Raw genomic sequence first — 25,286 nt, forward strand, 5'->3', positions numbered from 1 at the left:
GAAAGGCTGAAGGTTTCTGGGTGTATGTGAGGAGGTTTGATTGTCTGTTGTCTGCTCTGAGCACAATTATGAGCGTTTAGCTTACAGTTCTATCAAGCTGGCTCTTTTTGTTACATTCAATGCACTTAAAAGCAAAAGAAGTCAGTGAATTTTTTTTCCCAATTATTTTTAGTGGAAGAAAAGCGCACTATACAACTTGGACTGCAGGAATCAAGTTCTAACCACAGCAGATTATAAAAAATTGATTTGCTAAAATAGCAAATAGAAACCCTTGAGTTCCACTGCATTTTAAGCAAGAGAATGACAGACTGAAACAGGTTTAACACTGATAGTAGGTTAAATCTTAAATCAGGTGTGCAAAGCCTTCCGTTTTTTTCAGGGTGTGGCTCACACATGTAATGATCAAACCAGTTTTTTAAAGAGAAAAAAAACATAATTAGAGTGAAGATTTTAAAGAATCATAAAACAACTCCGATACAGAGTTGTAGATGTTATAAATCATATTATTATTAATTCCAAAGGAGTGATAGCTGCTTACGCCACTGAACTTTGTGATCATTCTTTTGGATGAAATGATTTAAAATTTTCTAAAAAGTGCATTTATTTTGTATATTTTATGTATTTATCTTTGGTTTCATTTTTTCAGGGTACATCATATAAATGGTTTAAATAAGGCAGAAGAAAATGCATGAAAGGACCCCCTTGCTGAAATGAAAAATAATTTTGGAGGGGTGGACTAGATGATCTCAAGAGGTCCCTTCCAATCACAATCCTGTGATTCTCTAATAGATATTTATGTATATTATATGTTGTATATTAAATAACACATGATATATACCACATCTTATGTAATATTTACTACACATTATATAATTATTACACATTTTATATTATATATTCTATATACCACATAAATAAAAGAAAATTAAAGAAAAGCTAATCTGATTATTTTCTTTAAATAAAGCTACAAACTAAAAAAGCATTAGCAAAGAAAAACAGTAAGAGAGAAAAAGGGATATGTCTATGTTCTTGATCAGATATTGTAATGGCACACTCTCCAATTCAATGTGTATAGTGACAACAGAGACGTAACTATTACGACTACTAGTCCTGGAATTTCTTCTACAATATAGACCATTCATATGTGTACATACATATACATGACAAACCAGTCCTAATATAACCCTGATTCATGTGTACTTATCAATGCAATCACACTTTTCCAGCTATTCTGAAGGTCATGCACACTGCATACAGGGGGGGGCTGGGAGTGCATTCATAACATCCAAAGACTTTAAAAAAAAGAAAGACTACCATTGCTTTTCAACCAAGTATTAACACCAGGAAAAATCTACTGCTGCTGTACAGAAACTGAGTAATCGTGCCCTGTGCAGGTGGAGCGTGGGAGGTGAAATCCAGAGTCAGTGAATGAGGTTGCCGGGCAAGACACCCACCCACACAGCAGCTGCTGCTGCTGCTGCTCCTGTCAATAGCGCCAACATCTGAAGGAGACAAGCTTTCCTCAAAGGTGAGCTGATTCAGCTGTACAAAGGTTTAAGGACATTTTTGCTAATTATTTGCTGAATCACAGCTATCTCCTATTAAATAAAGTTAACGACTCAGTTGACTTCAGCTGGAAGAGCAGTGGACCCCTAAGGATTGCCACCTGCTCTTTCAAATCAATGGCTAAACTTGTGCTGACTTCAATCACCCTGGAACAAACAGACCTTTAAACCTGAGGCTCCCCCTCAAACAAAGCTGGACTAAAATCAGCAGGTGTTTTGCCCAGAAAGGCTCCTGTATGAACTTCCAATTGCTAAAAACAGCCCCAGGACACATACAGATGCATATTGGCACTGCCCATCTTCTATTTACTGCCTGTACTGAAATGTATTTTCGTAAGAGATGTAAACACCTCTGAGGATCTGAGCCTTTGCTCTTCATCCTCTTCCTGGCCGGTATTAGGAAACATGAATACATGTATGTGTGTGTTTTCACTCATACATGAAAATATTTGTTCTAATGCTTGTTGTTTCTTAGCATCCAGCCAACAGTCAGAAATGTGACATGATAACTTTGAATCTAGGTTTTGTTTGTACTCCTGAATATGAATATTTCCATTTCAGAAAATGAGGACATTGAAAAAGTTGTGATTAACGTCCTAGAAGTGACATCCACAATGACAACAGGAGAGGAAAAAGGTAGTAACAAATATCAAAATAATTGGTAAAAGCAAACAAGTAATAGTCCCTTCTGTTCTGCTGTTACTAATTTAACAGTAAATGACCATACAATCTTTTGGCTAGGGACCTGTATCACACAAAAATCAGGACAACCAATGAACAAATCAACCTCAAACAACTCCCATATGTGAGGCACATCAGGTTCTCTACCAAATTTGTTCATTAACACTAACAAAAGGGATTAAGGAAGATCTGCTATGAATACCATGAGGATTCCTGGGAAAGCTATGCTTCAGAGATATTTCAACTTCTTAAACATTATCACATCAACACTGGTGAACCATTATAAATACTGATAGATGACTCGGAAAGAGGGGATTATATGTGTTGCTCACCAGAACCGATGATGTAGGTCAGCCTATGGTTCCTACAATGTTAATGTGGGGACCCTCTTCTCTTTTGTTTCCCCACAAGGCTTCACTCCATTGTTCCTCTAACACATTTTATTTCCCTTTTATTAAGTGCTATACAAAAGAACTCTCAACAATTCCTTCCTTGCTGCTGATGAAATGCAACCGCTGAGGTCCCCCGAGGTAACCCCTAACTTTGCTTATCACTAAGGTATGTACACAGGAGATGACAGAAGCCATAGACAAACCACTCCACCATGCTGGGGCAGCCAGCCACAGGTAAGCAAAACAGGTTTTCCTGATTATTACGGGCTGAATGAAGCTGGTGGCTGGAAGAGGTTGACATTTCAAGATTGGTCAGTTCAGCTACAAGCAACAACCGTTTGTGTGCTGTGGCATAGATGTGCGCTTTTAACACCGGTTTGACTTTGTAAATACACTCTTCATGGTGCTATACAACTATTTTGGTTATTACCATTTAGTGTTTTATAAACAACACAAGATACACAGCTTTGAAACAACACTTTATAGGAGCTGCAATGCCTGAGTCTATCTTATACTGGGAAAAAGAGCTGGAGCTGCTTACAACAATTATTTGGAGATATCCCAGCTCAGCAGCTGGGCAGTAGAGGCAGATGACCTCCTACAGGTCAGAGGGACAAGATGGAGATGAACCTCACTGGGATGCTGAAAGGTCTCTCGCTAATCCAACGTGTACATTAAATGTATAACAGTAATCTAATGAAAGACCTTACGAGTGCTTGTGGGCCACAGATTCTCTATGAAGGTGCTTCTGGGTTCTCTCCTTTCCATCTAAAATATTTATATTTTAACCTAATAGCATATATAGGAATTTGAATAAACTGTTCTTTCATCAACTATTAGTTGGTTGTTTCACAAATATTATAAATTGCATTGTATTTACTGTTGAATTTATATTGCAATCTAAGCATTTCTGTTTTCTTTCAAATCCTACATGTATCGTCAGCCATACTAGCTCAAGGCTAAATATAAAATCTTCATCATATTTCTCTCTTATGTTCCTTTTTTCATACTCTGTGATAAATCAGTTACCTTAGTGGAAATTTGTATACAACCAATAGTGTTGTTTCAGAGGTACTGATACAACTGAACCAGAATCTAAACTGAAGTTCTTATTTATACCAACACTTCATCTATTTTTAATGTTCATGGTCTAATTCATAAATCAGCCTCGGAGTGTTGTTTTCCTTTCTTTTCCTTTATGAAGATACAAGAATGGCACATTTGATGGGGGATTAAAAGAGAACTCCAAGATGAATTATTCAGGAGAGCAAACAATATTCTTTTCTAAAGAAAATGATAGCTTTTATAAATACAGTGCAGTATGTACAGAGCCTGTGTAAATACAGGAAAGCAAGAAAATAAGAATGAAATAAATGACTAGTTTTGAAACAAAAAGATTATTTCTGATACCTAAATCATTTGCCTACATTTATTCAAGTGAAACATTAATCCAGAAATGTATTGTGAAGTGCTGACCCTGTTAGTCAGTGACAAAACACTCACTGACTTGAGGGGAACCAGAATTTCACCCCATCAGTGTGAAATATTTATAGCTCCTTCCAATCCATTTTAGGCATTAAATTTAAATATGTTTTGTTCCTTTTCTTTTCTCCTCCTTCCCTTCTTGTAAAAAAATAATAAATAGGAAGACAGGAGGATAATCTGGCTACTCCAGTACTTGATTTATCCTAAAACCTTTTTTTGTCTTTATACTTACAAGGTTCTTATAAAAGAACAAACCTTTCTTTACTCAACAGAGGAAATCCCTCTGCCACAGATGTATGGGAAAAATATACAGAAGGTGAGATTCAGGAGGAGAGATTTCAGAAAAGGGGGCTGGTTTTAAAAAGCTCTCAGAATATTGCGAAATAAAAAGATGCAACTCCATTTGCCGTGAAGAATATGAAAGGTAGAGTAAATGACTGTGCTACGCTCTGTGCGGCTCTGCCTGATCATCTCCTTGTGCCTAATCTAGGTAGTCATCATTTGTAAAATAATAATTTAGGCTGACAAAACTGCATATTAACATAAGTAATGTAATGTACCTAGGGATCCTTGCCAGCAGTCTCATTTCGCAGGAGGATATAAAACTGAGATATCCTCACTCTTCAAGTCCTCGACGGAGGGAGAGGTTGAAGGAGCAGAAGAAAATTCACGCTGTTGTCACCTCTGGCATTCCAGTTCTGTATCGGAAAAGCATAAATCACCTCAGTATCTTTCAAGAACTAAGTAAAAGATTTCAAAGACTCACATTCAAAACTCGTGGTCTCTCCCCCTCTATTCTATATTAGGGTAGTAAGTGTATTTACAGGAGGTATCTGTCAATAGCTAAATGGGTCCTTACAGGACGAGACCAAGCACAGTGAATATGGCGAGGTAAAGGTCTTTATTTTCTGCCTGAGTGACTGATCTAACAGGGACGTTCCCCTCACCCATCCAGTGCAAAGGAGCTTGGAGATGGACAAAACCAGCTAGGTACAGCATCAGCAGAAGTGGGCAGCAAATGTCACTCTAGCAAATTAACTCATGTGAAAGAACAGGGGAATCCTGTTCTCTAAGGGGGTTTCTTTGGCTTACTTGGCCTGCAATGACTGCAGTTGGGGTTATATGCTACTTATGAAACACTGTCTGACTAAGGGCACAGTCTACAACACTAAATATATAACTGTCAGAATACACTGTCCACATTGCTATTTCACTATACCCTACAAAGTGTTCTCTCTGTAAAAATTTATGACACCGAGTTATCAATTAATGTGATTTTGCCACAAATTTTGCACATTATTTGGTGTGTTCCTTAAAACATAATTTCCTAGAATTGGGTGACTGTGTAATTATTTCAACTAAAAATTAAGTTTCTAGCCCAGTGGGTTGTATAGTAAACCTTGAATTCATTACTTGATTATTCCCCAAAATCTCAGAAATAGCAACAAAAAGAATCTTGAATATCCCCTGCTTTTTAGAAGAAAAAAAATGGTATTTTCTGTGTGTCTGGATTTTTCAGTACTTCAGCTGCACCAGCTGTCTGGGTTTTCCTATGCAACAAGAACATTGATCTCAGGGAATCATTAGTAAGTCATCCCAGGAAAAGGTTTAGAGCTGGCTCTATGCTTTCTACCTCTAGGGGCTAAAAAAATATATTTGCAATCTGGATTTACTGGGAAAAAAAATAAGCCATGGCAGAACCTCCTCACCAGTACGCAGAAATGGTTCTTCCTGAACACTAGACGAGAGGTTTTAAGCATTAGTAGAACAGTACATGAAGAGGACTGATGCATTTTACTGATGATGTAGACACAGTGAGTCTCAACAAGCTCTGATCATGACATTGATGCCATCATATACACGGTGATGAAAGAAACATAGCAGCAGACAACAATGAAAAGAATGTCATCTAGTAAAAGAAAACTGCATCCACAAGAAAACACAGATTAAACTACCAGACTTTCATGCCTGACCCATTCGTGCATTCTGAAGGTGACTGTAGCTCCTACAGATGCGGGGACATTTTGAATGAGTCAAAGAAGCTGTGGCATGAAGAAGACCACAAAACATTTTTAGTAGCTTTTGACTTTCAGCAGTATTTGGGTATGCTTGCACTTTCCTCAGACACAGCTGGATTACAGAGCACTGACAATGACAAGGTCAAGAGCATAGACATTTAACCAGCTGCAATTATCCTACTAAAATGCTTCACAGCTCACATCTGGGGCTGGAACGGTAGCCCAGCATCACGGTAAAGCTATCCTGAAACTCTGTCAAAGCAGGACTGTATATGCAACCACTGAGCTGGAAGCAGTACCTCAACTTGTTTAGTGGCACCGACCTATAACTTGAGGACACTGCTAGTCCCTTCATGGATCGCCTGCAGCCTAGACTGGAAGAAAGACCAAAACAGAACTAAGAAGCTGAAACAGAAACGCTAACACTTCTAGAACAGGAACACTAACGTTGGCCAATGAGTAAGACACTGTCATTCCTTTTGACTATTGCTTCCATTGGTTTCACGTATAGCAAAAGAGTAGTTCAAGGTGACATGATAACATGACACTCACACACTTGAAAATTTCGCTGTCCTTCCTTTGATTCTCAGTGACATTATCCTCACAAAAAGTTCCTTGGAAATTTCTGCCCGTAATTAAATGAAAACCATGAAACTTCATTCAAAATCTGTATCAAAACCCAGTACTGCGTAAAACAGGATTTTTAGCAAAAATACAACAGAAGCCTGTATCTCATGATAATAAATAGATAAGGCAATGTAAATACTTAGCAGAACTGAGGCCCAAGCCTACAATATTCACTGAGTAGCTTTCCCAAAAGAACAGCTCCACCAGAACTGAATTAAACTGCAAAACTACCATTAATAAAAGCAGTCCAAAGACTAGTATTTGTGAGATCAGGACATTTTCCCCTTGGATTCAGCAAAGCCCTTAAACATATACTGAATTATAAACAAGTGAGTAATTCCACCCCTATGCAACGAGCTGCTTAAATACAACTGGAATGCCTAAGTGCTCTGCTACACAGGGATGCCATTACTCACATACTTAATGATAAGCACGTGCATATTATTTAACTTTTTATGTTGCCATGCCTAAAGAGAAGTATACAACTAATTAATGTACAATTATGAAATGAGAGTCCACACCCCCAGAGCTTACTGCATAAAAGAGAATACAGAGAAGAGATAAAAAAGCAGTAGAGTGACATCTGTGAAACTAAATGTAATTTGAATCTGCCTTAATCTTATTTTACAGGTGGTCAGATTGAAGGATGATAGATTCGGCCTTATTTCACACTAGTTTGAAAGAGGGGAAGCAGTCCATTTCTTTGGCAGAATCTTCCCTTTTTTTCCTCCTGCGTGTCTTGACACTTGATCTGTACAAGACACCCGCAAAGTGCTCTTCACGGATCCATTTAGTTAATTAGCTATATGCTGTTGTTCAAATTCCGTAGACTAAACAGCAGATTTGGTAAGGAAAAGGCATCTTGACATGTCCTGAACAAACTCCAATATTATTTAAGCAGATCTAGCAAGTCCCACTACCAAGATTTTCACATGATATTCCAATTTATTTTCACATCAATAAGTGCTTGTGCAATTTTAATTCATATTAATATTTTCTGCATTGTCCCAGCAAAAATAGAATTAATGAAATAAAGAAAATGAGCAACAATATTTGTGGTTTTCTCCAAACTCATCTATGAATCATTGAGATGCAACTTAAATCAACATGGAAATTTTACAATCATATACATTGAAAGTCCATTTTCAACAAATACTGGGAAGGTAAGCATTAACATTTTCAACAGTTTTCTACTGTGAAAAAACACGTATGCAAATAAAAGACGCACCAGAGTATTTTCTTCTAAGTAGGTTACAATGCTGTCAATCTATAGAGATTTTGATAGCCTACCTCTACAGCCTCTGACGTACTTTGGGATCCCTGCACAACTTTAGAAATACATTCTTCTATAAAAGGGAATAAAACATGCCAGCCTTGGCACAGATTGTCTGCATCAGCAAAGTCAAAAAGTAAAATGAAAAAAAAAAATTATAAAGTTATATTAAACACCATACACTATGCTCTGGGATGAAACAATAGCATATTATCTAGTCGATATTTTTGCACATACAACATTTTGCAAAGTCCAAAATTTGCACGTCTCTCATTCCTTTCTTCTCTTTAGGGGGCTGTTGCTCAGCCTGAGTTAATAACTACTAAGTTGTTTATAGTACTGCCTTTTAAGATCACGTTTATTTATATAGAAACTGCAAGGCTTTCTTCTCTAATGTTTCCAAGTGCTACGTGTTACATCTTTGCTTGCCACTGGATTTTCTCTTTATTATGAGGTCACTTTACAATTACTGAATCTCCCTTTTCCCCCTTCTTACTGAATTTATTACTTCTTGTTGTTCCCTTTACCTTAGTCTTACCCTTTTAAGTTTGCCAACATTCTCCTGGGGAAGAGAAAAAAAGAACTCGTTTGTTTTGTGAAGAAAGCACTAGAAGTCGGGAGCGAAGCTGTGTTATAGGGAACTTGGTTTAGACATGTAGGGCATCTGCCAGTTTGGTGGTCTCATAAGGCTTTCCCTGGAAAGGAAATGCCCAGCGGATTTCCCCTCTTTTCTGCATTACCTATGATGTAAAAGGATGATGTGGGGTGCTTGACAGTGCTCTTACAGTAAGAGCTTGTAAAACTTTTTGTAAATTACCTGTGTTGCATTTTTCTCAAATTAAATTGACATTCTACAGAAATTCAATTGCATTTATCATCCTAAACTTTCCACTTACCACACTGACACTGCAGAGGTGTTGGGATTTTTTTTTCTCTCCGAGCTGTATGAATATGGACCATCCCCTTTAGTCTAAATGTAGTAATTTCACAGTTCCTTAATCTTTTGGGCTTTTCTTTCCAGAAAGAGATCTGGGCTTTTTTCTCACTTCTCTTAAGTAGTTTCTGTGTTCTATGCATTTTTGCAATCAGGTCTTCAATTCCATGCTGCCTTTTACCCTTTTGGAAGGTCTGGCAAGACCCTCTGGTTTAAAACCTGTGCTGTTCTGTTGCTTTCATCTGGCTGTTTATACATGCCAAGGAGAAGTAGTTCATTTCACTGCATACAGTAGGCTGTGGCACTATTTTTTTACAATTTCTGATGCCAATTACATTGCCTGCACTAGTGAGTTTCGATCCCAGACCGATCCTTGCAGTCAGCTTGCTTTTTACTTAATGCTGTCTTTAGGCATGTGAGGTCTGTGAGCTGCTGTTAACTATGGCATCCTTGTTAAAATAAGATTTTCCTCAGACCCCATTTAACTGCTGCACAATTAAAACAAATTCTTGCGCTCCAGATTTTATAATGTTGTTGTCAAACCATGAGACATGAAACTCAAAGTCTTCTAAAATAAGCTATGTATTTGGTAGGGAGAAGTGCTACTGATTTTTGCATAACCACAAGATTGACTTGAAAAATATATGTGGTCTTTTTTATTATCACTAACTAATGAATTATTTTTCCATTCAAGAGCAAACTGTGCCTTTAAAGGCTGTGAATTCATGGCCTTCTCCCGAGACTTCTGTGCAGAGAGCCAGCTCATCTGCTACTTGTAGGTGAAGCAGACTTCAGGTGGATGACCAGATGCCCCTTGAGACCACATGGTGACGGGCACCGCATAATTGCAAAGCGTGCAATTAGGCGTGCTCCCGTTTGGCCAGGAGCATGGACTGGTGTGAAGCCCACAGAGCCTGGCAAAGGAGGCCCGGGCAAAAGGGTTTACCTCCTGGGAGAAGTCCTGATTTTGTGGCCGTACATAAGGAAGGCAACAACCTCACTGCAGGCCCAGCTATGGCAAGGGTTGCGCTGGTACAGATTAGTCCATGTCGGAGTAGACAATTAACTATTTTGGGTGTAGGTGAGGCTGCCCTCAGCCTCCCCTGCCGCGAGAGGGATCTGCCGGTTTCCACACCGACCCCGCTCTCCTTTCCCAGCGTGGCGTGGGGGGGCTCACCTCCTGCTCACCCGAGCTGTGCCCGATGATGGGCACGCGGGGCCACCACGCCTGTGGCCGTGGGTGCCCCTTACCCTGGGTGCCTTGGGTCTCCCCTGCTCCTCCGTGATGCTCCACCATTGCCATTTCCTCACAGGCTCCGAGCCGCCGCACCGCCACCGCCGAGAGACACCTCTCCCTCTCCCTCTCCCTCTCCCTCTCTCTCCCCATTTTCACACTCCACCCACTTTTTGCTTTCTTTCTCCATCTCTGCCACCGTTCTCCCTTTCTCTTTTTCTGGACTTGTCTTTATTTGGCACTCCCGGAAGCCGCTGGGCATTTCTCTGCCTGCCTGCCCGGGCAGCTGATGTGACTGACGGACTGACTGACTGACACCGGCTCCCGCTGAGGAGGAGGAGGAGGAGGAGGAGGAGAAGAAGGAAGAGGAGGAGGAGGAGGAGGGAGAGCAGCGGCGAGGCGAGGGAGGGGGGGAGCGAGTGACCGGCCACGGATTTTCATTGCCGAGAGGAGGGGGAAAAAAAAAAAATAAAAATAAAGAGGCTACACGGGTCATCAAAACAGGTAACTCAAGAGCAGGCAGCGGCGGGAGGGGCGGGATGCGGGGAGCGGCCCGACCCCCCACCACCCCCCCGGGCCCCGGGCGGGCTGGGGCGGGCCCGGCGCGGCGCGGCGCGGCCGGGGCTGTGGGTGCGCTGCTGCCGGCGGGGGCCTGGAGGGGACATCTTGGGGAAGGCGGGGGGGAGCGTGGGGAGGTCACAGCGATGAGGGGACGTCTGCGGTGTCGGGCCGGGGGCTGCGGGGCGGCGGCGTCTGTCCGTTGAGCGGGCAGAGCCGCGGGCGCTATGTGGGTCAGGGCCCCGCGGGCGCGGCCGCGCTGAGGGCCCGCAGCCCGCTCAGCTTCCCGTGTCACCTGCGCCGGGCTGCCCAGGGAACGCCTCCCCCCCTAGCCCCCCGCGGTGATACATGCGAAGAACCGCGGGGTCTGGGGTGTGGGGGGGAACCCCGGCAAAATACCACAGCGGATGAGGGATCCTCTGTGGGGCCGAACCCGCACCGCCTCCGCCGAGCCCCCGCTCAGCGCCGCGACTGACTCCCGGGGAACGGGGGGTGTGCGCGTGTCGGATTTCGGCTGTGCCCCGGCCCCCTCCCGCCCCGCATCCAGGCAGGTTATTAAAAACGCCCTCCGCCTGTTTATGCAGACCTGACTCGGTCAAGCGATGCCAGTCGTGAACTCTCTTAATCAGCGTAAGATGATCTAATTCGGTGAGGGGGCGGGTATCTGGGCGCCGAGTGCCGGGCCCCCCCCGCGCTGGGAGCCGGGGGTGTGTATGGTGGCGGGGGTGACTGATCGCCCACTGGTTTTAGCCCAGAGAAAAGGGTTAAACGGCATCCTAGGGTGAGGGAGTGGAAGAGAGAATATATACCTTTCTATAAAAATACATAAGGGATTCTGCAAATAGAAGGCGGCGTTCGGAGGGGGCAGGAGGAAGGCAGAGATGAAGAGCTGCGAAGCTGAGATGCTGCATTTTGCGATAACTTGACATCTGAAAGGAGCACTCCCCCAGAGACACGGCCCCCCCGCAGCCGAGGAGAACTTGTCGTGACCCCACCTAAAAATGTGAAATCTGTCCTTTGCTTCGAGCGTTGCTGTAGATCTGTATCTTAGCATTGCAGGATCAACAGCGAGGATTTTTACCAAGTAAAATTCAGGTTTCATAACGCGTAGGGGCAGTCTTAAAAACAAAGACCATCTGGGGAAGAAAGCTTTCTTTATATGCATTACCTTAATGTGGTTGTTTTCCAATGATGGAAAATGTTTTCAGAAAAAAACCTCCAAACCTACACAGAGGCCAGTCCGTTAGGAAATAGTTGGAAGGAGTCCGTTCAGGAGGGGGGCAGAGTGGGATCAATACTGCAAATTTTCATTAATTTATTTCTAAGCCTGGCCAAAGTGGCAATGATTTATGGACTACCATGTTTTGTTGTTCTGTGAAACTGTAGTCGGGGAAACTAGTCCTACTTCATAAACGTAACTTTAAAAATTATTTAGAATAGCAAAGTAGAAGACAGAATGAGTTGAAACTCAGTACAGTATCTCAAAGCGGGCCCTTTAAGACATTACTGTGAGTTGGATATCCTAATTTTATTAAAATCTTATCCTAGCATTTCCTTTTAATTACTTATTATGCAAATGATAATAAACTTTTTTTCTGATCCTCTACATTTTCAAGACAGGGATTTCATAACACTGCTTGATTTTATTTTGAGCAAGTTTGCACAAGAACAAAGGCAACCCACCTTCTGTAGCAAAGCCAGACACGTACAGTGGTATGTCTCTTTTAGGTCTTGGTCATAACCAAAATGCTAGTCTTCAGAATATTCTTACCATTCATTTCCTTCTTCCCCCTCAAACGAATGCTGCTCAGATGTGAAAAGTGGACAGGCACAACTCCAAGTGTAATGAATAAAATATGTTTTCTCAATTAAGTAGAAATGAAGAGGATGTGCATTATTTACTATTACGGTAGAACCAACCTATGACATGTTTTCATTATTCTTTGTCAGCTATGGCTTTCACTTCAGTGGAGAATATACCATAAGGAGCAAGGGTACTAAGCTTACGTATATTAAAACTCCCCCATCATTAGTTTTTCTAGTCCCAGTGTATAATTTTTATTAACCATTTAAAATACATTGAGGGCCCTAAGTTAAGGGAAAAAAAATAATATCTGAATTAGCAGGTATTGGAAAAGAAGCAGAAGGCAGCAAGAAGGGCTGGAAACCAGATTAATTGTATTCAGCTCCCAGCCTTGACATTGACTTGCAACATTACCTGGAGCAAGTCAGTTAATTTTTCCATGTTTCAATCTGTGGCCTGTCAGTGACAATAGCATTGTAAGAGGTTTGAACTCTAGCAAGAAAAATGGTGAACTGCCAAATACGTTAAAGAAATAGTCTTTGTGGTTCTGCACAAGTTTTAACATCATGTGCAACAGTAGCAAACTCAATAGTTGCAGTGGATGCCTACTACGTGAAGGATAACATTCATTAGTTATCGTGCTTATTGGGGCAAAAACAAAGAAACACCTACAATAAAGCAGGTGTAAGTTACTGCAGTTATTCAGACAGCTGTTTTATTATGAGCTGGTTAAAAGATTTTGCTTGATTAAGCACCCCAAATATATAAAAATAATTTTAATTGCTTTCTCTAAAATTCTAAGTGCGGCTTTTGCAATAGGGGGAGCAATTGAGAACTTGTCATTTTTCTGAGGTACAGAGTAAGCTCCAGTTGCTCGCATATTTTTGAAAAATGAGTAATTTTGGCAGATACAGTTTACTGACTCTTCAAATAAGAAATGCTTTGAACTCTGAAGGCTCAGCTATTCTTCAAGAATATGCGACAGCTAGAACCATACCGGAATGTCATCACCTTTACTAAGCAGTATACACTGAAATGACAAAAGCACACATAAGCACAGCTGGATCTATGGCAGAGATTACGCTGATTCAGCTAGTTCAGCAAGGGTATGGGTTTTGGGGTTTCTTAAACCTCTGTGATCTTTGTCACTACGTTAGCAAGACCTTATGGCATAGACATGGCCTTAGTCCATACACATACTTGCTACTGTTGTATGTAAGGTATTTTCTGACTATGTCAAATTTCAGGGACTTTTTGTTACTAAAAAAGGTCCCATTGAGACTAATTTCCTGAGTATATGCTAATGGAAATTGCTTTGTCTGACCCACAATTTTTGAGAGAATAGCAGACTAAAGAAATTGCTTGTAAAATCCAAAATACCAGTAGTAGTATCCTGGGAATCAAAGGCTTAATGCTTTTGTAGCATATATAAAAAGACAAGGTAAATGCTTAAGTATATAATTGAATGGTGTCGTATTTTTCCAAGAAGATGTGCTCAGATCCTATGCATTGAAGTTATGCTTTGTATTACTTTAAATAATTAATTGCTTTTTGGAAGGAATGCAAAGAATGATTTACATTTCCATGTGTAATCCATCATTGTTTGAGAGAAAAAACAGCAGAATAATTCACCTAACAGTTCTGTGCCCTCTAAAGCACCCATCATAGCAAAGGCTAACTTTATAAGCATCTAGGATGGGTCCAGTTTGATCTTTCTGGGCTTCACGATACCTCACACTGAAACAGAGGAGGGATAAATAGCCAAACACCTCAGATCTTGTAAGTGAGCAAGGTTGCGTGGATTATCATTAGAACTCAGGACCTCTAAGTAGTAACCAGGTTATCGCAAGAAATAGAAAGGTCTTTTTTAGTAGCAGGTGGCCCATTTCATCCCAAATCAGAAGCAAAGGCACAACCCATTACAATGCTAGCAGTATTGCTGAATCAGTGGGCTGAATTTTAGAATGGGAGATGGGCGAAGGCTGTGAATTTTTGTGATCAATAAAGATCACGAATGAGCTGCAGAGCCAAGGGAGTACTCAAATAGCAAAAAGTTTGCTTCAGCCCCCTTGGCTGCTGCCATGCTGGAAGAAGGGCCACAGGCCGCAGGCTGAGCGGGGCAGCCACGATGAGCCTGAGACCATCAGAGTCTCAGATCATAATTGCAGCAGGATGTTCTGGTAAGAGCAAGAACGTGAGCTACCAATGGCTGAAATCAAGCCCACCTGTTCAGGCTTTGACATAATATGGATATGCATGAGAACCAGGGTGTGGAAATGTTGTGAAAGGCCAGCCTCACAGCAAACAAAACCGTTATGAACCTTGGTACTGAATAACTCTACAGCCTCATCTTTTCTGCAGAAGTCATTTCAGAACTTGTGTTTTTTGAGCTTGCAACACTATCTGTTTGGTTTTAACGTTCCCCCTCTGCTTGTCTCCTTTCACATCCTAGAAGCACTGGAACACTCCATAAGCATTTGTACTTTGTGGAGTTTATGCTTTCAGACAGTGCAAATTCAATTTGGTTGGAACTGTAGCATAAAGAACCTTACTCTTCAGTTATTATGAACTGAACTGAAGCACTTTAATAAAATCAATGCTTGCATGCAGTATTTTCTCAGTTCAGCAAGGCAGCCTGCTTACATACAGTAATTGGACTTGTGACAGGTAATTAAACGGCTTGTAAGGCCTTCAGGATGCTTGATTACATGAAAAGCACCAGGCTAATACATAGTAAATGAGGTGGCTAAGAACATTGTGTTTCTGTTGATTGGAGAGATACTAAAACTCTTACACTTCATTGGAGGGAGAGAAGAAAATAAAACCAAGACAAAAGACTATGAGCAGCAGTGACATAAAAAGGGAGCATAAAAAGAATAGGAGAATGTACTTAGAAACTGCGTTGCCTTGGTTATTTTAAGTCAATCATGCTTACACAGACTGTCAAGTCTTGACTGCTTCAGTATATCATTAAATAATGAACTTGTTCTTTGTGATCTCAAAATTGATAAGACAGTGAAAATTACTCAGCAAGGGATAGGAGCTCTTCATAGAACTTACATATAATTAGAAAGTTAACTGATATTCCAGGAGATATTAAGCACATACATGAACACATGACATATCTTAAAGAATTCGTATTTAATTATCAGAGGCCTAAGCACAGTCCATGCTATTATTGCATGGACTTGTAAACACACAGCTTGACATGTGCCGTTGCTCACCCATAATTATGGGACTAAACTGGGATGTGATAAGAAATCTAAAATGCGTCAACAGTCTTTGGGGTTCTTGTCAAAATAGGGATTGTTTCACAAAGCAGTTTTTTTATATTTTTTAAATTTTTTTTTTAAAAGAGATAAAAATTTATCTCTTATAAATGGGATACAAAAATGCCTCCATTCCTTTCCTGCATGTTTTTGTAGACGGCAGCCTGATCACTGGGAGAGGGAGAGAAGCAGAGGAAGAGCCAGAATGCGAACAGAAACGTTTGCTTTGTGGTACCAACAGCAGGAAGCCAGACAAAGGAAAAAACTTAGGTTAAATGGAAGAGGTGCAACCGGAACCTGCTTTTTCCTCTTCTATGCAAAAATATTTTTTGCTTATAAAAAATAACCCTTTAAAAACACAGACAAGATAATTTAGGTAGCAAGCTCTTATGCACAGCAACGGGGGACTCATTTGTAGCTTATCAGTGGTTTTAACACACACATTGAGCTATAGACAGAAATATTTTATGATGAGTATACTGGAGCCAGCCAAGACTTCTAACCAACTTATCAGTCAAAGCGGCATACCCATCCACAAAAATCAGAGGTCACACAGACATTTTTGTCTTTTTGCTATTTCAGGTATAACACTTGTCCATTTTAACAACAACAACAACAAGAACAAGTTGTCAAAATTCAAATACTGTTAGATATACAGGACTGTATCTTTTACTAGGAAAAAAAAAGATTTTTTTATTCTGTACTTAAAAGACCACTGCTTCCAAAGGAGCTTGTAGCAGATCTAGGGGTAAAACAAGAAAAAAAGGTCACCAAAGGCTCTGATTTGAACCCTGGATCATTCTCCTCACACAGGGCTTTACTGAGAGGTCTTCTGGTTTAATCCAACTTGACATCAGTTTGACAAGCCTCTGTTTACATTCCTTCCATACAGCTAATGGGAAACAAAACACAAACCATACAAGGTAATGTTTCTGTCCGTCTACCAACACACACTTTCTTCTAACCAATACTCCCTTGCTTTGCATTCTCCACCCAAAATCTTTTATGGTAGTAACCCAAATAGCTTCAGGGGCTCCTTGTTAGCCATTCAGCCAGTACCCGGCTACTTCTGAGCTCTGCCTGGAAACGAGCAACCCCTGAGGCCCCAAACCAGTGGGTTTTAATTGTCTGGACCAGAACGGGCAGCAGGAATTTGTGTCTGATGCCAAGGGTAGCAAAAAGACTGCCCACTCAACACAGCTTGGAGTTGGTACATAGGTTTGAGTGGCAGTGTAGGAAAGCCAGCCGTTTCAGGCTCAAGCTCTGTGTGGTTATTCAGAAATGAAGTGCCCTGAGATGCTTTTGTAATTGGAGAGCATGTTCAGGAGCATACACATTTCCCCTCCCTTGTAATATATTGATATATATTGTACAGAAGAACTCTTAGAGGACACATTACTTTGGATCTATAAAACATTCATGATTGGCTCTCTGATAGTACCAGCTGGCAGTCTAGGCTTTTGTATATTTTATTTCATATCTCAGTAGCAATTTATTAAAAGACTATGAGAGAAAGCACATGGGCAGGCTGCTATACTTTCAATAAGATTGTGATTTTCCAAGCAGTGTAGGAATGTTAGGTATAATTAAAATGCCACATTACTGCCTGTTTTAGTCATCTGCCCTTTTTTGATATAGAGAGGAAAAGCAAAATCTGACCTGTAGCATCTCAGATGATGAGTGTGAGTGAGACCTGGCTTAATTTTTCAGATGCTACATGGATTTGGAAGGACTAGTACTTAGGGGAAAAAGACCAAGTAGATTCTTTTTCTTCTAAATTAAAAGTGTTAGGAAGTAAATCAAACCATGGAACTTTATACTTTCTCTTGCTGATGTTTGTCAGAGTAATATACTTTACAGGATGGCACCACTCCTGTGTTCAAACCTGCCAATTTTACACGCCTGATAAGTCATCGTATGTTTATTTTTTCCCTTTATGTTACTATACTGCTTTTCCTTCCCTGTGGGCTTGTTACAAGTTGTTTCTTCTTGAGATAGAGCAATGTGGTCCTCTGTCATAAGTCATATGCACTGATAATAGGAATAGTTTGGATTCCAGTTTGAATGCTGTTTGGGATGAGTATGTCAGGGAATTTTAGTCTACAGACAAAATTTTTTCCCTTGATAATAGATAAATGGTGCTTTGAGACAGCTGTCAAATTGAGGAGAAAAGCAGTGATCTCCCAAGGCCTTTCTTTAAAAAGAGATCTGCTTTTTGGTCTTCAGCATGCCTTGTTCTACCTGGTTTTGGCTTCACTTCTTTTGGGGAAGAAACGACAGATGGTAGTATTACCACGGGCCTTTAGCACTCCCAAAAAAGATATCACTAACAGTAAACAGGGCAGATCTGTGGATCCTCCCTCTTATTTTTTGTGCACAAGAGACAGTTTACAATGTCAACATTTAAACGATTGCCAGTAGATCTGGGTTAACACCTTTCCTGGCTCTTAGTTGACCTTATTTTCAATGAAGGACAGTGTACTTCTCCATCAAGAGAGCAACTAGATACTGGATTACATGGGAGTTGAAGCACTGTTGTTTTTAACTCCTTATAGGTGGTCAGCATCAACTCCAGGAAAAGATACATGATTAAGCCTATAATACACTTCAAGATCAAAGTTTTAATTAAGTAGTAGAGATGAGAGAGAAAATCAGTCTTGATGTAAAAATGTGCTTTATGGGAGTGGAAACATCCCATAGACATATTTACATTGTCTTTACTTTTCATTGACATGCAAAGACTTTGTCGGACACTGTAAGTAGACCAGTCTTATTATTTATTTATAATATAAGTTCTGATGATATGTTACACACGCATTATCTTCAGAGTCAAGCTGTACTGTTTGAGTTCTGACTCCTTTTCAGCTGTGGCTTTGTGGTGTCGGTTTGACCACGCAGAATGCAGTGTGGAATGATAAGTAATCAGATGAACAGCTAAATATAGGCCAAGAAAATGCTGAAGGTTGTCATAATATGAGCCAAATAGGTGAATCCCTAAATATGGGCAAAGATGTCAATGTTTAGATTGAGAATGGATGAAGAGAGTTGTCATGGCATTGCTCAGTGGAGTCTTCACATCAGTGATATTAATTCCAGTCTTGTTTGTAAGATAGATACCTAGTCAACTGACAGTAAAGCGAAGTGTAAATGTGTAAAATGTGTACAACTGATTTGCTCTTGTTGTGTTATATGCAGTAATGGCAAAAATATACTTGCACTTTCTTCATACATGACAGGGATACCTGAGTGTATACTTACGTGCACGCATATATATAAGTATAGATACAAATACTATGTAGTCATCAATGTATAAGTACATAGGTAAAAAAGTAGGTTCAGTGTAAACATAAGGATTGAGAAGTTCTGAAGTGTAACATTCCTTATGAAAACACTGAAAACCTGGCTTCCCTAATTTTATGGTAAAAATGGTTCCTACTTCTGTCTAAAAAGACTATAACAATATATTATTCTGTGATTGCCTTGCTGATGATACCTGCTTTTGGAAGAACAACATTGTAGTTCTCCAGCTAATGGGAATAGAATAAAGCTGTGAAGGATATAGTGAACAAAAGACTATGTTGCATTTGGAAAGTGTTGCATAAAAATGTCCATTGGCATCTTACAGAGGGCAGTTTGTTGGGTAGAACATTGTAAGCGTGATGCACTTCTGTTCATTTGTGAGATTCCAAGTGTGTGCGGTCAAACAGTGTGCGCAGGGTTTGTAGTCAAACAATTGGGTCCTTCCACAGGCTGAAGAGGCCAAAAGTAACAGGTCTTCCAAAAAAATTTGTACACGTAATCATGGAAAATTTTAAGGCAGAAATAAAAAAAAACCACTACCAGACTGTATCTTCAAATAAAGACTAACAGGTACTATACTGGAAATATACTTTAAAATACTGATTAAATGAGTTGACTGTTAGTATGCTATGTTAGACCAGCCTGACTTTGGACTGGTTTAGACACCATTTTAGGCTTTTATGTAGCAGGGTATGTCCATAATAATTTTGAGGATTAACAGTGCTTTTGTTTTAAGAAAAGGTTTAATATTCTCACAAAAGTTTGCACATTTTAGAAGCTCTCCTGATACTTTCATCTCATTCCTGCCAAGTTACTTGTAACCCTACAAAAAGTTAAGGTGTTTTTTTTAAAAAAATTCATTGATTTTTCAAACAGAATAGTGTGCATTTTCAATATAAGCAGAGAGCCCCTCTGAGTTTTGGCAGTGTTTATATGCACACTATCTAATGTCATCCTTTTTTGGGGGTTTGCTCTTTTATTTAATGTAAATAGGAAAAAACCATAAACTCCAGACAAAACTTTCTCATGAGAATGGTTGTCCCGAGTGCTTCTCACTGTAAAATCTTCTGCTTCACTTTTAGGTCAAACACAAACCTCATTATATTTATAGGGTAAAGTCTGAAGGTCCCACCTTGTTTGACAGGCAACATGACTCAGCACGAGAGTTTTGCATGTGTTTCCACAGTCCTAGTAGCTAATATTTTCTCGCGCTTAAATTTAAAAAATAAAAATACTGTTATTACTATTATTTTTTATTCTTAAGAATTATTAATATTAATGTGTAAAACCGTTCTTTTCACATTACTTTACTTTTTTATTATAATATTTAGGCACTCACCCCAAAGCAGCGTTGTTTGTTTTGGTTGCTAGCATTGCATAGTATTGCACAGTTTATCGGAATGTCCTATTATGCTGTGAAGTCTCTAAAATACTCACACTTTTAGCAGGCTGTTCATTAGGAACTCAGGCTGTTCATTAGGAACTAAGACCTTTACACATACGTTCCAGGTATGGCTAACCTTTCTAGTCTACAAGCCATACAGCAATCAGTGCCTGGTGGCAGAGTGCCACAGAGTAGGCACCCCAGGGAGCCGCTGACTGCCTGCTCACCCCAAATGGGGACACGAGTTCCCCCGTTGCCCCCGCTTCTGCACACCCCAGGGCTGGGCAGGGGATGGAGTCCTACTCTGGGAGCTGAGCTGGAACTGTTCATAAGGATGATGTTATTTGAGAGCCATACATATTCCTGCCCCCCGCCCCGCACCTCCCCTTACTGTATGTCACTCAGCAGAATAAAACACAACCTTAAGTGAGGAACATGTGCATTAAACTTGTTATATTAAATGATAGGGGATTTAAACAACACTTTGTCTTTGCTTATATAACCATTTCTCAGGCTGAGGTGTATATAGCACTGTGTTCCCTGAGACATTGGCCAGTATTCAAAAATGTCAATGCCTACACTTCCTCACACGTAAGAAATCAGATAACCGCATTGTGAGGAAAGAAAGTAAAGTGTGGGTTGTTAAAAATTTTAACCTAATTTCTATTTCATTTTAAATCAAAAGCACTGTAGCACTACTGCCTAAGCAGGCCCCTGGATTTTTTTATTTTTTTTCTTTCTAAAGGTTAATTAGTGCTTGATTTAAAAAGCTTGGGAAACACTGATTCACATCAGGTACTTTCGTAAGAAAAAAAATTAAGTGATGGTAAATCATATCAGAAAAACAAACAGAAGACCTTCTTGACTTCTTGTGTAGACTTCAGTAAAGTGGCTGAGGCTTACTACGAAGCATTAAAGACTGAGGCAAATGTCACAGTGTACCTTTTCAAAAATCAGGAGGTATACACTTAAAGTCTGTCTTTCGGTAAAGTATTAGCTGGGTCTATATTTTTGCCTCTGTAAATAGCTGATGCAAATCATTGTAGGCATAATTTTTTGCCAATTAAGTTTATACATATTTCAGTTATCTCAATATCTGATTGGGAGCATACACATATATTTGCCGTAAATTGTTCACATATAGACTGATCAAAGCTTCGCCAGCAGTGGTTTGAATCTGCTGTTTACAATGAAAAACCCGGGCTGAATACTGATGATATTCTCTGTTGACACAGAAGCAAGTTACCATATGTCAGCTACTTCCCTGCAACTGCTTATATGCCAGGAAGACAATACTTAGAAAATAAAAGTTTTACCATAAAAGCTGATAAAAGATAAAGCCACAAGATGAACTGAATTGTAACATGAAATAAGGCATGGGCTTTACGCAGAAGGGTTAACACCGTTTCTATCTTTAATGATTTTTTCAGAATGGCAGAGACTCATGGTTTGATGGAGAGACTGGAGAAAGCAGTGACTCGACTTGAATCGTTATTTTCAGATTCGCACAGATCTGGTGGAATGGAGTGTGATGCCATTAATGGAGTCAATGGAAGTAAGTCTGGTTTTTTGAAGTACCATCTCTCTGTTATTAAAAATTGCACCTGTTTGTCTTCTAAGAGGGAGTGCAATCCCACCCCTTATGAATTCCATATCAAAAGAAAGTATTTTTAAAAATGGATTTAGAAATGTCACGTGACAAGCTTAGTCATATGCATAATTCTAAATTAATATAGCCTAGACGATTCAAGATTTGACTAGTCTCTTAAATATACTGTCCATATTTCAAGCTTTATCGCATTTTCCATTTTAGGATTTATATTGTTGTAGATAACTCACCAGATGAAAATGTCTGCTTGAGCCCAATTGGCAGAAGAAATGAGACATCCCCAAAATTTGCAGCATAAATATTCCTAAAGAGGTCAGCAATATAAACATTGAGTTTATTTGCCAGCTTTCTGAATTTCACAGTGCGGACTTACTTCATATAATTGTTTAATATTGTTAATCATATGAGTTTGTTCATAAGCATTTGCTCGTTAAGGGCTGGCGCACATCCATGGCACCTTTTGTTATCTCTAGAGCTCTCCCTTCTCAAGTGGATCTCCAAAGCACTACATTGGAGAATACACCAAAAAATTCTGTCTTCCTTTATTCACATCACATTACCAAAGCATAGTTTTTCACTCCTTATTTTTTTTGTTGTTCATGAAAGTTAGACGGTAAATAACCTTATAAATGTGGCAGTTCTGATGTTGATGGAATAAAGGTGCCCCTTCCTTTCTCCAGAGCTTGCTCTTTCACCCAGAACCCCGACATATATCCCTTTATTAGCTTCATGTCCTTTGCTTTCTGTATTCCTTGGCCCTTTCCCGCATTCTCAGAGCAGAGCACATCCCAGCACGGACTCAGCTGCTGTGCAGAAGCCGCGGAACAAGCAGAAAGTTGCAGGCACCTTCCTTACTGACACAGAAGCAAGTCAGTGCATGTCAGCCGCGTTATTGTCCCTCTGTGACAGCCCTTGCCCAACAACACATGTGAGGGACCTTCCCCACAGTCATGCGTGCCATGGGCCTACGCGCTGGCAGCTGCTGTGGAGCAGCTGACTGAAAGCAGCGTGTTTCTATGGCAGGAAGGGAGCATCTTCTAGCAGGCTTCCATAGCAGCTGAGTGAGCCCGTCAGAGGAAGCTTCAGCAATAAAATGCGTACAGTCCAGAGAAAACCTAGACGGCTAGTAAACCGTAGCAAAGTCACGGAGAAAGACGATCTGTGTCCAAACTGACAAATAAATCAATCACTACTAGGTAATCTACACTTTTAAAAAATACAGGCTTCAATCCTATAATGAATCTCTATATTAATCCAGAGCTCAGTACTGCAGAACCAGGGCTGCTTTCAGAACAGGAGATGAACTCACCATGTGAGGTACTTCCATGAAAAATTGCTATATCCTTGGCCCAACCTAAGAGCGCAGCCAGGTGAAAAGATTTACCCACAGGGAAGGGGGCCTTAGAACCCCAGCAGATCCCTAGAAGAAACCAACTGACAAACCCTGTTGGAGCAAGATTATAAAACACAGCCAGCGGGCGACTGCAGTAAGAAGCTGAGATGAGTGGCACCATGGGGCACTTGCCAGCCTGCACCATGACTCCAGGCAAAACTGTCTCACACAGGGACGCAGGAATTAGCTTTTGCTGATGCAGTTAGGAAAGACTACCAGTTCTTCAGTTTGGGTGACTGATACACATAGAGTGCCACAAACGTCATTCTGTTTGCCTGTGTTACTGTGTTTCTGTAGAGGTTCACATAACCTCCACAGCGACTGCAAAGCTGACAGTCTTACAGAACCGGTCTCTCTCTCTTTCTCTCCTTTAAAGCTGATGCTCAGACAGAGTGTGACCTTTTTCAAATCTCTAGTGGAAATGGAGATATATTGCTCTCTTCTACCATGACCCCCTCCCTTAAAAGAACATTCCATAATTAGAATTATCACAAAAAATAATCCTGACTTTTCAATTAATACTTTTTCAGAAACAACAAAATAATGAGGAGGATGGGAGAACTGTACCTTTACTGTTTTCTTAAATGGCATTACGACAGCAGGATTGCAAACAAATAATTCAATTGCTTTGCACAGCCCACAGCAAATTCTAGGAAATGCTCCTGGGAGCTAGCTGTATTGAATAGTAAAAAATAGCATAGTGGCTTTCTAGTTTTGCATAGGACAATTGCCATTTGGTGAACTGCTATTTAAAACGCTGCTCTAAAGTAAAACGTTACAATGATTCTCTTGGAGACATACATAGATTTTGACAAAGAACATAAACGGGCTTTGGAAAGCATCTCCACAACTAAAACCTTTTGTACACTAGGTCATTTGAGGGGTTTACACACAAACACTTTATATGGAAGAAAGCCCAGAAATTCCTCAGAATTAAAGGTGAGTGACATCAAGAGAACAAAAGGAGCCTTGAAATCCCGCGCCTGGCTGACTAACTACTTTTTTTTTTTTTTCACACAGACCATTGCAAACTCCCATTGCCAGAGCCCTTCTTTTTTCTGTCAAGGAGCCAGATGACTCTTGTGGAATAAAGAGGGCTTTCAAGATTATGAATTTGGACACAATTGTCATATAGTGCCAAAAGGTTAAAGCAAACTCTCTGGGGAAAGCCCGGTACCTCTTCAGAGCAATCTTCAGGCTTCATTAATGAAGGAGAAGGGCTGGGAAGAATTTTAACCTTGGTCTCTCAGATCCTACAAGATGCCATAAATTCACATGTGTGTCGCTCATGCTGGAGCTGGCAAAGGTTCTGAGCCATAGACAAGACATGAGGATATATCAGGGAGTAAAGGGAGGGCTGGAAAGCATCCAAGGAAAGATTATTTTTCTTTCCTAAAAGGTACCACATAAAGCCATTTAGAAGCCAGGTGCGTAAGAAACTGAGTGTCATCTGCATTTTCTGATTGTCCACTTTATCAGGAAACTGCTCTGTATACCGTATAGAAAATATAATTTTTATTCTTCTGTTAGAATGTATAGTGTATATATATATATAGTCAATGGGATGTGTCATCTAGAAGACTTGTTTGCGCTTTCTTTATCCAGTGACAGTTTTGCAAGGTCAGACAACAAAATAAGGAGATTACAAAGCCACATCTCACTGCATAAATCCACTGTCAACAGATTCTAAAGGCTCTATCTTACTGGAAATTTAATTGCTTGCTATGAAGAGCCACCAAACAATACAAAGATCTTCATGA

General features: G+C 40.3%; 1 protein-coding gene across 1 annotated transcript in view; it reads left to right on the forward strand.

Annotated features, from left to right (window-relative positions):
- The first annotated feature begins 10,555 nt into the window (after positions 1-10,555).
- CAP2 (cyclase associated actin cytoskeleton regulatory protein 2) overlaps positions 10,556-25,286 on the forward strand; it is a 69,509-nt gene continuing 54,778 nt past the window's right edge. The window contains exons 1-2 of the mRNA XM_063325874.1: positions 10,556-10,713; positions 21,955-22,079. Of these exons, the coding sequence (XP_063181944.1) occupies positions 21,956-22,079 (124 nt within the window). The 5' untranslated portion in view covers positions 10,556-10,713; position 21,955. The remainder of the gene's footprint in view (positions 10,714-21,954; positions 22,080-25,286) is intronic.

This window comes from Chroicocephalus ridibundus, chromosome 2, assembly GCF_963924245.1.
Source record: "Chroicocephalus ridibundus chromosome 2, bChrRid1.1, whole genome shotgun sequence".
NCBI classification, from domain to species: Eukaryota; Metazoa; Chordata; class Aves; order Charadriiformes; family Laridae; genus Chroicocephalus; species Chroicocephalus ridibundus.